This window comes from Argentina silus (assembly GCF_951799395.1).
Source record: "Argentina silus genome assembly, chromosome: 8".
Classification (NCBI taxonomy): Eukaryota; Metazoa; Chordata; class Actinopteri; order Argentiniformes; family Argentinidae; genus Argentina; species Argentina silus.
In genome coordinates this window covers 11,129,672-11,144,671 of record NC_139662.1, presented here as the reverse complement: position 1 = coordinate 11,144,671, position 15,000 = coordinate 11,129,672, and the positions used below count along the sequence as shown (strand labels likewise).

Below are 15,000 nucleotides of genomic sequence, written 5' to 3'. Positions count from 1 at the left end.
ATGATGTTTTTTGGATTTGTTTGCCTCTACTTCCTGCTGCCTGCTCAACCCAGATCCAAACCTGTCACTTATCCCCCTTGTGACATACACACATCTGTCTCACAGCATTATGTCTCAATATTCTGTCTGTCTCTCAGTATTCTATCTGTCTGTCTCTCAGTATTCTATCTGTCTGTCTCTCAGTATTCTGACTGTCTCTCAGTATTCTATCTGTCTGTCTCTCAGTATTCTATCTGTCTGTCTCTCAGTATTCTGACTGTCTCTCAGTATTCTATCTGTCTGTCTCTCAGTATTCTATCTGTCTGTCTCTCAGTATTCTGACTGTCTCTCAGTATTCTGACTGTCTCTCAGTATTCTATCTGTCTGTCTCTCAGTATTCTATCTGTCTGTCTCTCAGTATTCTATCTGTCTGTCTTTTACTGCTCAGTCTGTCTCAGGGGAGGTAAAGTGAGTGGAGAGGAACTGGTAAACTGTGTAAAATGTGCTGAAACTCTCATACAGAAGCGTTGTGTAACAATGCAATGTGCATGCATGTGTTGGAGGAAGGAGTGGCAGAGGGAGGTGTTGGTTTAGGCTGAGTGGAGAGGTAAATGACAGAACATGCCCCAACACACATTCCTTCCTCTAAATCTACCTCTCCTCTCCTTCCTCTCACCAGACACACCAAGTCACCACAACAACAGCAACCAAACCACAGAGCAACCCATACATAACTTTAACATTCATCATCAAGAATGAGTGAGAGGTGGACCCAGGATAAAACACGTGTGAGAGTGTATCCCATTCTTATTTACACGTAAACGACCTCCTCAGAGGAGCGACATTTTCACACGGGGTGGAGTGTTCTGGAGCGCAGGTAATGTGAGACGTCACACGAGGGTGCGACACCTGGAACACAAAGCGCGCATTCAACTCTGTCTAGCTGTCTCACACCCAAAGATGAGAAAACTGGCGGGTAAATCTTTAAAAACGTTAGATACAGCAGAACATACACAAAAAAAATATTTAAAAAATATGAATATGTATATGTATATATATAGTCCTGTACATTATAGAACAAGCCATTATCATCTTTGTCCATTCTATGACTTCGACGGAGTAAAGACACAAATGTTATCAGTGTGATTAAACGCAATTTACATTTTTAAAATAATAATACACTTTTAATTTAGATTTAATAGAGAGTAAAGTTTCCGTACTACATTCGTAGTAACCCCTCGTAGTAACCCCTGGTTAGTCTGTGTTAGTAGCTTATTATGTCATGTTACATGTAATAATAACGTGCTATAACATCCCAATGTCCCATCCCCATGAGTTGATGTTTAACTTACTCATCTATAATGTGTGTATGAGCGAACTTATGTTTAGGGGAATTTACCTCTATGTCATCAAGTTTGTTGAGAGCGATGTCCTCTCCCGGAGAGTCTCCGTTTGTCCCCCCTACGCGCTCACCTCCCTCCATTCTGACCGCGAGCAGAAACCAGCAGAAACCCGGTAATAGATGAGACAGACACCGTAAACTGGACCGGCCTAAGGTTTGTCACAAAAGTCACAAATGACTGGCCGGGTGTTGTCACAGATAAGTGGAGGGAACTGTCAGAAAGATTCGTCGCACTCAGACGAGCAGCCAAACCGATTAAGTTTGTCGGGGGGGGTGGTGTAAAATGCAAATCTCTCTCTCTCTCTCATACACACACACACACACACACACACACACTCTCTCTCTAAGATAGTACTTATGCTACGTCACATCCTTTATAGAAAGTGGTTTCTCTGGTTCTCACTCCCAAAAGCCTTCAGAATTTCAGATGGACTGACGAGAAACATAAATGAGCATGACTCATGAACTCTAACAAGTGGCATTTATTCATAGACAAAGGAAAGGAAAGGCAGCTTCACAGAGCTTTATTCCCGCACACACAATGCAACATCCATAAGCCAGACCCATAGTCAAATAGCTCAGACTGACCATGAACCACAATTACATTTACATTTATGGCATTTAGCAGACGCCTTTATCCAAAGCGACTTAAAACAAATACATGTGTTTAAGTAAGTGAATCATCTATCCATCAGTCATCATAAGATAAAGTAATCAATGCTACAGGCAGTCACAATGCTAGAAAAAGGATTTAAAATTAAAAAAAATATATATATTATCAGGAGAGAAACTTGTACAGGGGGGTAGTGGGGGTGAAGAGGTCTTTAGGAGGGTCTTTAAAGTAGCTACAACACAAATCATATACAAAGCATACTGAAGATATATAACACATAACATATCACAAACTATAACCATGCTCAACTACACCCCCATGAACCTGCTTTTTATTTTTTTTATCAATTTACTAAAAAACAGGGAGGCCCTACCTGGCCACCCATTTACAGCCATAAGAGAGTTGGCTAGCCCTAATGCTAGCCCTTCCCTATGACCACAGGGAAGGGAGAATTAGCCCTGATGCTAGGGAGAATTAGCCCTCATACTAGGGAAAATTAGCCCTGATACTAGGGAGAACTATCCCTGATGCTAGGGAGAATTAGCCCTGATGCTAGGGAGAATTAGCCCTGATGCTAGGGAGAATTAGCCCTGATGCTAGGGAGAATTAGCCCTGATGCTAGGGAGAATTAGCCCTGATGCTAGGGAGAACTAGCCCTGATGCTAGGGAGAACTAGCCCTGATGCTAGGGAGAATTAGCCCTGATGCTAGGGAGTGTTAGCGCTGATGCGAGACAGAGACAGCCAGCGCTAGCCATGTTGTGGCGGTCAGGGTTAGCAGTGTTCCTGGCTGTGATGCAGCGAGAGGAAGTCTTTGTATTTCTTCATCAGCTCCTCCAACAGCACCGCTGAAATACACAAGACAACAACACTTAACTTAAACCAACCAACAACCAATAAAGAACTTTGAAAAGGTGTGTGTGTGTGTCAAGTGTGTGTGTGTGTCTACTAACGCAGTGTGTGTTTCTCTCCTTGGCTCCAGTAGCGAGGTTGTGTGTGTACCAGACTGACTGTCTCAGTAAGACAGGTAGAGGCTTCTGATAGCTGTTGCAACACCTCCAACTCCTGAGGGAGAGAAAGAGAGAGGGGGAGAGAGAGAGAGAGAGAGAGAGAGAGAAAGAGAAAGAGAGGCAGATGCTCATACTGAAGTCAGGATATTCTTTTGCATTGATTCTGGTTGTATTTGGTATATAAGCCTGGTGTGTGTGTGTGTGTACCGTATTGCAGGCCAGCAGTAATTGGTGTATCCTGGAGAAAGTTGGTGTCTCTGTGCTGAGACTAGGGGGCGCTCTGTCGCAATAGGCTTGGAAGTCTGTATCGTACACGCGGCTGAACGCAGACATGAGCTGGGCCAGGTCAGACACGGCCACACGCAACGCACACGCATTGAACACGCTAGGGTTCAGAGCTTCCTTGCTCAGGAACTCACACTGAGAGAGAGAGAAAGAGAGAAAGAGAGAGGAGAGAGGGGGAGAGAGAGAGAGAGGAAGGGGGGGAGAAAGAGGTGTGTGTGTGTGGGGGGGGGTTAATTATATAATTCATTATAGAGTGCATTTCTAGTCATTTTCTCTCTCTCTCACACACACACACCTCTGATTGTAGCTGCTCCAGGGTTGACCGGGTGGACTGCAGCAGGGTCGTGACCTCAGCAGCCTCCTCCCCCCTCGGCCTGCTGGGCAATGACCTCTGACCCTTCCAACGAACCCTGGGGAGATTGACAGGGAGCCAGAGTGGACGTCACTCGCCGTGGTAGCCCGTTTATCAGCGATAACGCTGTCAAACAGGGGTGTCTAGACACCATACGGGAACCATGAAGAAGAGAATAGCGCATATGACTCGGCTCTGGTTCAGAAACTGATGGATGTGTTATCATAGTGATGGTGCAATCAAAGCTGCTCCATTTCACATAAGGGAATGCCAGACTGGCAAAAGACTAGCACAGGATGATGGTGAACCCACCACACACACACACACACACACACACACACACACACACACACACAGAGACACATACCCACACACACACGAGATGAGATCAGATCACCGGAGTCTTTCAATCATTTATTACTGAGCTGAAGGCTGGTCCTCAGTTTTAAGATAAACTACCAGCAGTGGAAAAGTACCAGCGACAGCCAATCTAATGACCTCGCTCACCCCCCCCCCCTCTTGCTCCCTGTCTTATCACACGGGCAGGAGATGCCCACCCAGAGGTTAAGGTGTTTACCACCCTGACTATGGGAATGGCACCAGCAGCTTGGCCTAAGACAAAACAAATCCTTCTGTGTACCTTCTGTGGATAGAGAGACGAGGGCTTGATGGAGCAGCCTCCAACTGGAATACCAACACATCATGTAACTTATTAGTCAACCAGAATGACACGTCTCTCAAACATGTCGTTGTATTTTGAACTGCCTTTCAGTATCCGGTATACTCTGTGTACCGTACAAATACTATTTGTCTTGGACAATCAACTTGTGACTTGTTTAAATGCTTTTGGCACTGATGCTAGGGAGAATTAGCCCTGATGCTAGGGAGAATTAGCCCTGATGCTAGGGAGAATTAGCCCTGATGCTAGGGAGTGTTAGCGCTGATGCTAGACAGAGATAGCCAGCGCTAGCCATGTTGTGGTGATCAGGGTTAGCAGTGTTGCTAATGTTGCCCCCCCACCCCCCGCTTTTGTTACCAATAAAGAGGAAGTGAGCGTCGTAGAGTGAATTATTGAGAGAGAGGAGAAGGGGCGGCCCTTTCTCAATGGTTAAAAACCCCATTCCTCACGTCCTCTCCTGAGTCCTCCACTTGCTTCTTACTCAAAAGGCATTGGAGGGAAAGATCTAGGTTCCTCCCCTGAGATATTCTCCGACCAATGCTTTTTGGGAAGGCAGCAAGTTGAAGGACTGAGGAGAGGACGTGAGGAATGGAGTTTCTAACAAATTGAGAAAGAGCAGAGCGAGAGAATAAGACAGAAAGAGGATTATAGAGAGAACAGTGTGTGTACCTGATGTCAGAAGGCCAGGGGTTGAGTGTGGGGGTCAGGATGTGTGTGAGATGAGGCAGAGACTCAGGGGAGAAGAGTCCTCTGAGAAGTCCCTCTACCTGGATCCCCTCTGTAGGCCCCACACAGCCTGGGACTAGAGTTAGGAGCTGCTCCAGGAACCGAAGCTGCCGCAGAGGGCAGGCTTGGCCCTGGGGGTGGGAGAGATGGCATTAGGACAGCTGATATGTGCCTTTCGCTGAACAATTTTCTTCCCCTTTCCTTGTCACTCTTTTGTTCCACTGATCCCTCCTTACCGTGATCAGGTCCAGGTCGTCTGCTTTACACAGCATCATCTCCTGCCCAAACCCAGCCAGCTCTGTGTGTGTGTGTGTGTGTGTGTGTGTGTGAGAGAGAGACACATATTTATGTTACACACCAATAAAACAGAGGCCTAAGTCTGAGCAGTGAATAAGTCAGATAAGCTGATAGACGGGACACATCTGCACCTCATGACATCAGCTACATTCTAAAAATGATTTTCTGCTGTCTGGTCATATAATAATAATAATATATATATATATATATATATATATATATATATATATATATATATATATATATATATATATATATATGCCATTTAGCTGATGCTTTTATCCAAAGCAACTTACATTGCAGTGAGTGCATACATGTATATATGGTCCCAGCAGGAATCAAACCCACAACCTAACTGTTGTTAGCACCATGCTCTACCAACTGAGGCACAGAGGACCACACATGGTCAGAAGCCATATGGAGCTGAATAAAACACTTCAGCAATATTAAAACACACCAATATACCTATACATGTTACTAGGGCTGTGACCATTGATCTCATTGGCTGTGATGGTAATCGTATAACTGTGTAACTGATGGTTATGGGTCTCGACCATGAAAAAAAACAATCATAACCGATTTAATACATACATTTATAAAAATATGTATATATATATATATATATATATATATATATATATATATATATATATATATATCATTCATTTTTATTTTCAAGTAGCCTAGATATACTTTACTCAATAGCAGCAGTGAAATTCAAGATAATTAACAACAGTTTTGTTCCGTTCCATCTATCTATCTATCTAACAAACTGTCTCCATCTCCTCCTCCTTCAAAAATCCATGACGGTCACAACAGACCTCCATCCTCCTGTAGGTGTCTTGTTCACTCTCACCTTGTGTCAGGGCGTCTGGTTCTTTAGATCTCAGGGAGGACAGCTTCTTATTTATAGAAGGACTGATGCTAGAGAGAGAGAGATGGAGAGAGAGAGAGAGACACACACACACACACAAGGTGCGAGAGAGAGAGAGAGAGAGAGAGGGTGGATGGAGAAGAGAGAGAAGTCCCACACTCAGCAGCACAAGTAGCTAAAATTGACTTCACAGGCTTTTGTATATGGGACAGGTACACATACACGTCAGATATGCAAATTAAAGTCAACTTCATCTACAACACAAGCAACAGCGACAGTCATTTATTACAGGGAGTTGCACCCTTACACCTTCAGTCCCCCCCCCATCAAGGCTCAACAAGGCTCTGCAGTATTAACAACTGAAACAAATCTAACCACACTCTTCAAACTCCGTTTCAACACCGTGATAAAAACACAACCACGTGTGTTACCTGCTACAGATCCAAGCCAGTATGTCTGTGCGGTGCTGAGAGGGAGTACACAGCAGCTCCTGCATACTGTCTGCCTCCCGCAGGTACAGACCCTCCACCAAAGGGCACGGCGCGGTCTGTACAACACACACACACACACACACACACACACACACACACACACACACACACACACACACACACACACACACACACACACGCGCACGCACGCAATCAGTGTACCACACACACACACACACACACACACACACACACACACACACACACACACACACACACACACACACACACACACACACACACACACACACAATCAGTGTACAACACAATCGCACTAACTTCCTAGACACAATCACACACAGTTGACAGACGAGAGGAGACAGATCGTGTGGCTGGCATTGTTTATCTAACGTCATATGTGTCTAGCTCGTCACGTTGGCATAAAACGTAAGTTTTTAGCTAACTCCTAATTGCACGAACGGTTCATGTTAAGGTCGTTGGCGTAACTTATTTACCTGTAAAGCACCGTAAACATGTTGGGAAAGTTGCTTTTCTTTCGAAACACCCGCCATCTTCCGGGATCACTGTTAGGAAGTGACGTACGTATATCCTCCTTCTTCTTTTTCTTCTTTTCTTTTTCCTTTCCTTTCCTTTTCTTTTCTTTTCTTTTCTTTTCTTTTCTTTTCTTTTCTTTTCTTTTCTTTTCTTTTCTTTTCTTTTCTTTTCTTTTCTTTTCTTTTCTTTTCTTTTCTTTTCTTTTCTTTTCTTTTTCTTTTTCTTTTTCTTCTTCCTCCTCCTCCTTCGCCTCCTCTTCTTCTTCTTCTGGTTACTATCTCTGAGGCGTAGTGACACTGCTCCCCCCTGCTGTAACGGACGAGGTACTGCCAAAGAATGTGTGCAAACCTGCTGTTCAGCTTTCTTTTTCTCCAGAGAGATGTGTGATACAGTTGAACAAATAATCCAACATTTCAATCACAGGAATACACATGGTAGCCTCTCTCGAGGTCTAGCTTAACATGTGTAGGCGTAGTGTACTAAAGAAGGAAGCATGTAAATAATACAAATACGTAAATACAGGTATAATAAAATATACCTGGGTACAGGTATGAGGAACAACAATGATAGTGTCCTTGCTTCAGCAAGCCCACTAAGAACACACAGGCACAGACACTTGTCAAAGTTATTATTGTAGAATACTTTGATGTTTTTTCTTTCTTTCATACAGACAAAAGGTGTTGACTTATTCACAGTAAATTCTCTTAGATTTCCATACAGTTTAGTCTACAGTATACAGGTGTGTTCTTTCTCATATATAGATATTTATTCGCTTAAGTAACAGGCAGGTAACTCTTTAATATATTCAATAGTCTGAAGGTTGTTTCATTTTTTTCTACATTTTTTTTTTGGTCTTTTTTCATTGTTGCACAGTTAGGGCTGCATTTTCTCTCCGCTCAACAACACTGGATTGTGTTATACTGTTTATCTGGAAATCTCAAAACCTCTCCACCTTAGGATGTCCACGAGATGGCAGTAACACATCATCAGTGTTAATACTTCTAAAGGAACCTCGGCAACGCAATTATGAAATCGCAAGCTGCGGTTTTCAACATGGAGTCCCCCTCCATGGAGTTACTAGCGGAAATGTGTTGGTTGTTATTTTGGTAAGATCTCCGCACCCTTTTACACTCTACAAGGGCTGTTGAGCCGACAGAAAATACAGCTCTCAGAATATGCTCCGAAGAATGCAACTGTCCTTTCACCATCAGTAGGAGCACCGGTGGAAAAAGCAATAGGTCTAATAATAATAATAATAATAATAATAATAATAACGATAATAATAATCATAATCATAATATTCAAGCGCTTCCATTTAGTTTTGTTCTTTTTCTTTACAAAAAGCAGTAGGAGTAAAAGAATGAAAGAAAGAAACATCCAAAACTAAAAAGTGTAATAGGGGAGGTCAACTGAAAGATGCACGTGTGCACATTTGGGCGATATGTACAGTAGTGGTGCGGTTGTACAATAATCTATAACTTTTATATTAAATATATTATATATTCTTTTCACATCGTGTTTTCACACTTCCCTTCTGTGAAATTCTTACAACATCATAATGAATCACAAGAGGATGGATGGACAGGGGGGAAGGGGAGGGCCGGATTAACACCCTTGCAACTGTGCGTGCGTGTGTGTGTGTGTGTGTGTGTGTGTGTGTGTGTGTGTGTGTGTGTAAATCTGGTCAACATCATGATAGAAGAGGTGGCGTTAACATCCTTACAACTGTCTGTGAGGACTACAGAGAGCAGGTGGTGTTGGGGCCAGGGGAGGAAGTGGTCATAGTATAGTTGAGTACACTAACACTCAGGAGACAGGAAGTACACAGGTACTGTGTAGGGCGGGAAATTATTAAGTGATGGTTAGGATAAAGCCTCTTGGCTCTTCCTGGTATAGCTGTGCTGTGCTGTGCTGTGCTGTGCTGTGTGTGTGTGTGTGTGTGTGTGTGTGTGTGTGTGTGTGTTAGATGAATGACTCTGTTTTATTGGGGGGGGGGGGTCATTAGGGTGAGGGTCGTGGGGTTGTTGGTGAGTGAGATGGAGCATTGTGTGTGTATGTGTGTGTGTGTGTGTGTGTGTGTGTGTGTATACGCGCAAGAGACAGAGAGAAAGGGAACGATGAGAAGACAGGAAGTATCGACACACTCGAAATGAAACCAAACACAGGATGATGGCGTGACACACGTTCATGACATCAACATCGATGACGGCATCGCCACATGCTTCAAAAAACGGACAGACAGATTCAATGATGTCACAGCCTGCCGCTGGGATTGGTCAGTCTGAGAGCTTTTTCCGATGAGGAGACAGTTCTATACACATGTTCTCCGAGAGCCCTATATGTACCTAGAACTAGAGCGAATAGAACAGACAGTAGCTGTATCTCGTCCAGGGAGGTTTCCGTTCTATTCGTTCTAGTTCTGTGTCTATATGTGCACCTATGGAGGCCTGCGGATGTGGCAGTCTGTTGCATATTGATGTCGGCCCCATGGCTGTTGGGGCTGGATGGTCTAGAGGGGGGGGGGTCAAGGGTCAAGGTTGTTGCAGGGGTCGTATTGCATTGCAGTGATGGAACGTGAAGTGGCGTGATTTCAGCCGTGCCCAGCGGAGGGCATCGTGGCGTAGAACGGGGAAGGGAAGAAGGAAGGAAGGACGTTCCATTCAGCCTGGAATGTTAATGGACGTTTTTGGAATGTTCTTGTGTTATTAGAATGGAATGTTGATGCGGAATATGATGGAATGTTGAATGGTACGGGATATGAAGGTGGAATGGAATGTCACGTGTGTGTGTGTGTGTGTGTGTGAGTGAGTGAGTGTGTGTGTGTGTGTGTGTGTGTGTGTGTGAGTGTGTGTGTGTGTGTGTGTGTGTGTGTGTGTGTGTGTGTGTGTGTGTGTGTTCTATGATATGTGATGGTGGTATGATGGTATGTGGTTGTGTTGGAAGTGATATAACTGATGTATGTATCTATCTAAGGAAAAGTCATGATGGGACAACAGGAGTTCTCATTGGCTGGGCTACTGACCTGTTGCCTTCGACCACGTCAGTCAGAGCTCCCATTGGGCAGTGCGGGGGCTCATTAGCATAACCACTAACCATTCTGATTGACCCGTCTAAGAATCCATAGACACACATGGACATGGCTTGCATGCATCTCAGTCCCAATAGGCTACAGTGGCTTCCTTCCTCTCTTCCTTCCTCTCCTTGTCCTCTCTCTCCTTTCCTACATATCAATTGGAACCTGTCCAGGACAGGCTGGAGAAAATTCCAGATCGGAGCAGACGACAGCAGAGAAGAAGGGGAGGAAGCCTCTTTAGACTATTGGGATGGACCAAACGTTCCTCAGTGATCCATGGGAGCAGGAATCGATGGATCAGTGAATGTTGGACTTAAAGGGCCGGCGTCTGTGTGTGTGTGTGTGTGTGTGTGTGTGTGTGTGTGTGTGCGTGTGTGTGTGTGTGCGTGTGCATGTGTGTTGTTGACTGTCTGATTTTCATTAAAGGGTTTTCGCTCCACATGCAATCATCCGTAATACCAACACAAAGACTCTGATACAGCAACAACTAGAGAGAGAGAGAAAGGGGGGGGGGGGGGTAGAGAGAGAAGGAGGAAGAGAGAAAGACAGATCCCCTCCACAGGTTCATCCCCGTGTTAAGTCCACAGTTGGTGGTAGAGGGGTCCGTATGGAGCAGGTGTTTGTCTATAGAAAGGTGTGGGTCCCTGCTGCTGCAATATTAATAAATAGTTTTTTGGATACTTTTTTTTTGGTCATTTTGTTTTTAGCAGACATTCTATTACTTAATGACTATTAGGTTTAAATGAACTGTATCCTCGATTGTAAGGTATTTTTTTGTGATCACTTTTTCTCTGTTTTTTTTTTCCAGAACGCACAAGACTGAACACATACACACATATAAAGAGAGAGAGAAAGGAATGGGAAAAAAAAAAAAATGAAAAAAAATCTCAACGTAAAAGTCCCATGAGAGAGAGCACATAGAAGTACAACCAAAAATAGATGAAAGAAATACAGAAACCGAAAAATCAATTGATAGAACTGACAAACAGATCAAATAGGAGTTCAAGCTTATACAAAAAGCATCGGTACTCGCGATCAAAGTCGTGATTTCAACGTAGTATACGTGATGGTAATCAGAGCGATGGCGACGGTGGTAGTCAAAGTAACGTAGCGGGGATGATGACAACACGAACGATCAACATCAATAGAAACAGACTGAGTCAAACCCCATAGCCACATGACCCTGTAGTTCCGCTGCTGCTGCTGCATTGTGGGATGTGTAGTTGTAACCCATCAGTGTGTCTGCCTCCCCCTCCCCTCTGGCTCACACCCAGACAGATAGAGCGGGCCTGCGTGTGTGTGTGTGTGTGGAGGGGGGGGGGGGGGATAGATGGGGGGGATGGGGGGTTTGTGGGGATCGGGGGGGGGGGGTGTGGGGGGTGAGGGGGAGGCTGAGACGGCTGTAGCAGGGCGAAGGGAGGGGAAATCACAATGTCTTTTTCTCTCAGGGAGTTCTGAAGTCTTCAATGTCTGATTCCTCCCTCCTTCCCTCCTCCCTCCCTTCCTTTACTCCCTCGAAAATCCTAAGAGGACAATCTCTGATGGTGAAAACGTATTTCCTGTCTTCTTAAAAGTCTCCCCCCTCCTCCCCCCTCATCCCCAGACCCCCCTCTCTCCCACCCCCTCCCGGTCAGTTATAATGAGGTTTCCACGGCAACGCAGTAGAGAGGGGTGGCCAGGTAGGGGCGTGTCGGGGAGGGGGGCACCGCCAGCCTGCCCCTGCCGCCGTTGTTGCCGTTGTTTCGGTTGCTAGGAGTTACAGCGATGTGGTAGTTGTTTCTGTTGCTAGGGGTGATGGCGGCGACAGGGTTGTTGTTGTTGTTGATGTTTGTGTTGCTGGGGGTTACCGGCAGGCTGTACTGGCGGTAGGGGCGTGTGGGGCGGGAGCGGGCGGGCGGGGGCTGCTGGGCGGGCGGGGGCGGGGGCTTGCGGAGGGCCGGGTGAAGGTGCTGGTATCTGCTGAGCTCTGATTCGTCGTCCACGTCTGTGTCATCGATCAGCGGAATGTTGTGTATGAGGTCGTTGATGAGGAACTCTGGGTGAGCCATGAAGTTGTGGATGGAGTTCCGGGATTCCGGCTTCTTCTCCCGGCCCTCGTGTGCCGAGCTACGGAATGCTTTCACCACTCGCATCTGAGAGACAGAGAGAGAGAGGGGTGGGGGGGGGGGAGGCAACGGGGGGGGGGAGAGAGAGAGAGTGAGGAGGAGGAGAGGAGGCGGACGAGAGCAGGGAACCCAGAGACGGACAGACGGACTCGTCCTCCGACGGACAGACGGACACTCAGGACCAGGTGGCTGCAGTCAGAAACCCTACCCTAACCCCTGGCCCCCACACTGCACTGGGCACAGGCTTAGTCTTGGTTCCTATCAAGGTTTCTACCTCCCCAGGCAGCTTTTCCTTCCCACTGTGCCTGTTCTTTGGGGTCACTAAAGCACTTTATGCGACAGATGTATTTCTAAAAGAGTGCAAAACATCTACGTCTCGGATCGAGATCGAATCGACCACATCCCAGCAGCACCTACTGTCGTGACCTATGACACTAGGGTTTGGTTGGACCCATAGAAGTAGAACGAGTAGAATGGATATACCCCCCTTTCAAATCAACATGTCGTGGTGGGTGTACCGGCAGCCATCTTGTGATGTACCATTGACAACTCCACGTCAGCCATCTTGTTGCTGTTCTTGCCAAATGGCCATGGTCTGAGGGACGAGGTCCGCTCTACTCATCCTATTTCTACGGTTGGACGGTTGGACCATAGCATCGGTCGGCCTGTTCTAACAGTTCTAGATCAGTTCTTCATCCAATAAGACGTTATGGGGCTTTAGTCGGGACTTATAGGACCACCATATCCTGCTTTAGTCATTGCCACTTTGATTGGATTGGATTGGATCTCCGTTACACCATCAAAGTACATGTAGTCTGTAGTTGTCTGTACATGTCTGTAGTTGACTTTGTATAAAACAAGACATCTATGACGTACAGTAGCGACCGGATCCTGAGTGTTTCCCAAAGACAGAAGTGGATAAATAAAGATAGAAAACAAAGCAAAAAAATGAGTACAAAAAATGACAGATGTTGGTCAGTTCCCACGCATCATCATCATCAACCTTGAACAACCAAGACCAGAGCATTCAGGAGCCACCATCACAGAACACACACCACAGAAGCCAGCAGACCAGACCATACACCCCACCGCATGTGTGTGTGTGCTGGAAAGGGAGAGAGAGAGAGAGAGAGAGAGAGAGAGAGAGAGAGAGAGAGAGAGAGAGAGAGGGGGAGATGAACCAATGGACGGACGGACACACACACACACACACACACACACACACACACAGATGAAGATGTCTGTGATGCAGTAGAAGCAGTAGGAGGTAACTGAGTGTGTTAGTTAAAAGAGTCAACAACGAGAACATAGAATGCCAACCACAGACACACACACACACACACACACACACACACACACACACACACACACACACACACACACATGCTTGACATGCTGACAGCTGGAGAAAGACCAAATAAGAACGAGAGAGTAGTGAGCTGATGATGATGAGGATGAGGATGATGATGAAGATGATGATGATGATGATGATGATGAAGATGAGGATGATGATGATGATGATGATGATGATGAAGCTGCTTCAGGAGAGAAAACAAAATGTCTGCCAAACAGAAGAGTGACCCTGCATCACAGTAAGATAGAAACAGCATTGTGATTGGTTGAGAGGTTATAAACAGAAGGTGATTGGTTGAAAATGGTTAGAGTGCAGCGGTGCTTTCGCTCTGTCACACACAGAGAGGCAGCCAGGTCATGCTGTAACAGATCACACACACACACACACACACACACACACACAGAGAGATCCACACACGTGCACACACACACGCACACACACACACACACACACACACACACACACACACACACACACACACACACACACACACACACACACACACACACAGCAGAGTGGATATACTGATGGGTGTAGGAATATATTTGAGTGTGTGTACGCGTTCCTTTGCCATGGCTGTCTGTCCCTGTCCATGCACCCCCCACAGCAAAGGAACAGGTGCAGAATGAACTAAATAAATAGAAAGAGTTTAACACCAGACAGACAGACAGACAGACAGACAGACGGACAGACGGATGGACAGACAGACAGACAGACAGACAGACAGACAGAGCCATGTATAGAGATAGTTTGACCATTGCCGTTTCAAGAAGAAAACCAATAGGACATCACATTAGCCAGCTGAACCTGAACTCAAATCCAAACAGTCATCATGAATGGATGAACGGTGGGCCTATGAGGCTGCCCAGCTGCAAAAAGGGTGTCCAGACAAACTACCATTTTATATATGTTGGCCAAACAATGGATAGAATCTCTATACGGGACTCTGACACGTATTACAGACAGACAGACGGACAGACGGACGGACAGACAGACAGACAGACACACAGACGGACAGACAGACAAGACAGACAGACAGACAGACGGTCAAGCGTTAGGTTTCAGTGCTTATCTGTTTTTCCAAAGAGTCTGTTTGACAGCAGAAAAACACTTCATGCAGACTGAGACAGTTTAGAATGTCATGTTGTTACTCTCTCTTTCTCTCTCTCTCTCTCTCTCTCTCTCTCTCTCTCTCTTTTACTCGTTTGTTTTCATTTTGTCTCCATGGAAATTGTAAACTTTCGAGTATAATGTGGCCATGCAGTGT

The 15,000-nt window shown here is 45.6% G+C and overlaps 3 protein-coding genes across 3 annotated transcripts in view; all 3 read right to left on the bottom strand.

The window, feature by feature from the left end:
- LOC310807797 (ninjurin-1) overlaps positions 1-1,631 on the bottom strand; it is a 4,542-nt gene extending 2,911 nt beyond the window's left edge. Inside the window, exon 1 of the mRNA XM_083674400.1 lies at positions 1,379-1,631. Coding sequence (XP_083530526.1) covers positions 1,379-1,462 — 84 coding nt within the window. The 5' untranslated portion in view covers positions 1,463-1,631. The remainder of the gene's footprint in view (positions 1-1,378) is intronic.
- A 284-nt stretch (positions 1,632-1,915) lies between these two features.
- Positions 1,916-7,385, bottom strand: haus7 (HAUS augmin-like complex, subunit 7). The gene is made up of 9 exons (XM_083675894.1): positions 7,162-7,385; positions 6,647-6,762; positions 6,198-6,265; positions 5,281-5,342; positions 4,988-5,175; positions 3,583-3,697; positions 3,210-3,422; positions 2,946-3,057; positions 1,916-2,840 (listed from the first exon to the last, which is right to left on the bottom strand). Exons 1-9 carry the CDS (start codon positions 7,216-7,218, stop codon positions 2,767-2,769), a joined length of 1,005 nt encoding a protein of 334 aa, XP_083532020.1. The 5' UTR covers positions 7,219-7,385; the 3' UTR covers positions 1,916-2,766.
- Positions 7,386-11,908: 4,523 nt separating this feature from the next.
- The window catches only part of atp2b3b (ATPase plasma membrane Ca2+ transporting 3b), a gene marked incomplete at both ends in the record, with an annotated part of 29,910 nt that continues 26,818 nt past the window's right edge, over positions 11,909-15,000 (bottom strand). The window contains 1 exon segment of the mRNA XM_083676027.1: positions 11,909-12,406. Coding sequence (XP_083532153.1) covers positions 11,909-12,406 — 498 coding nt within the window.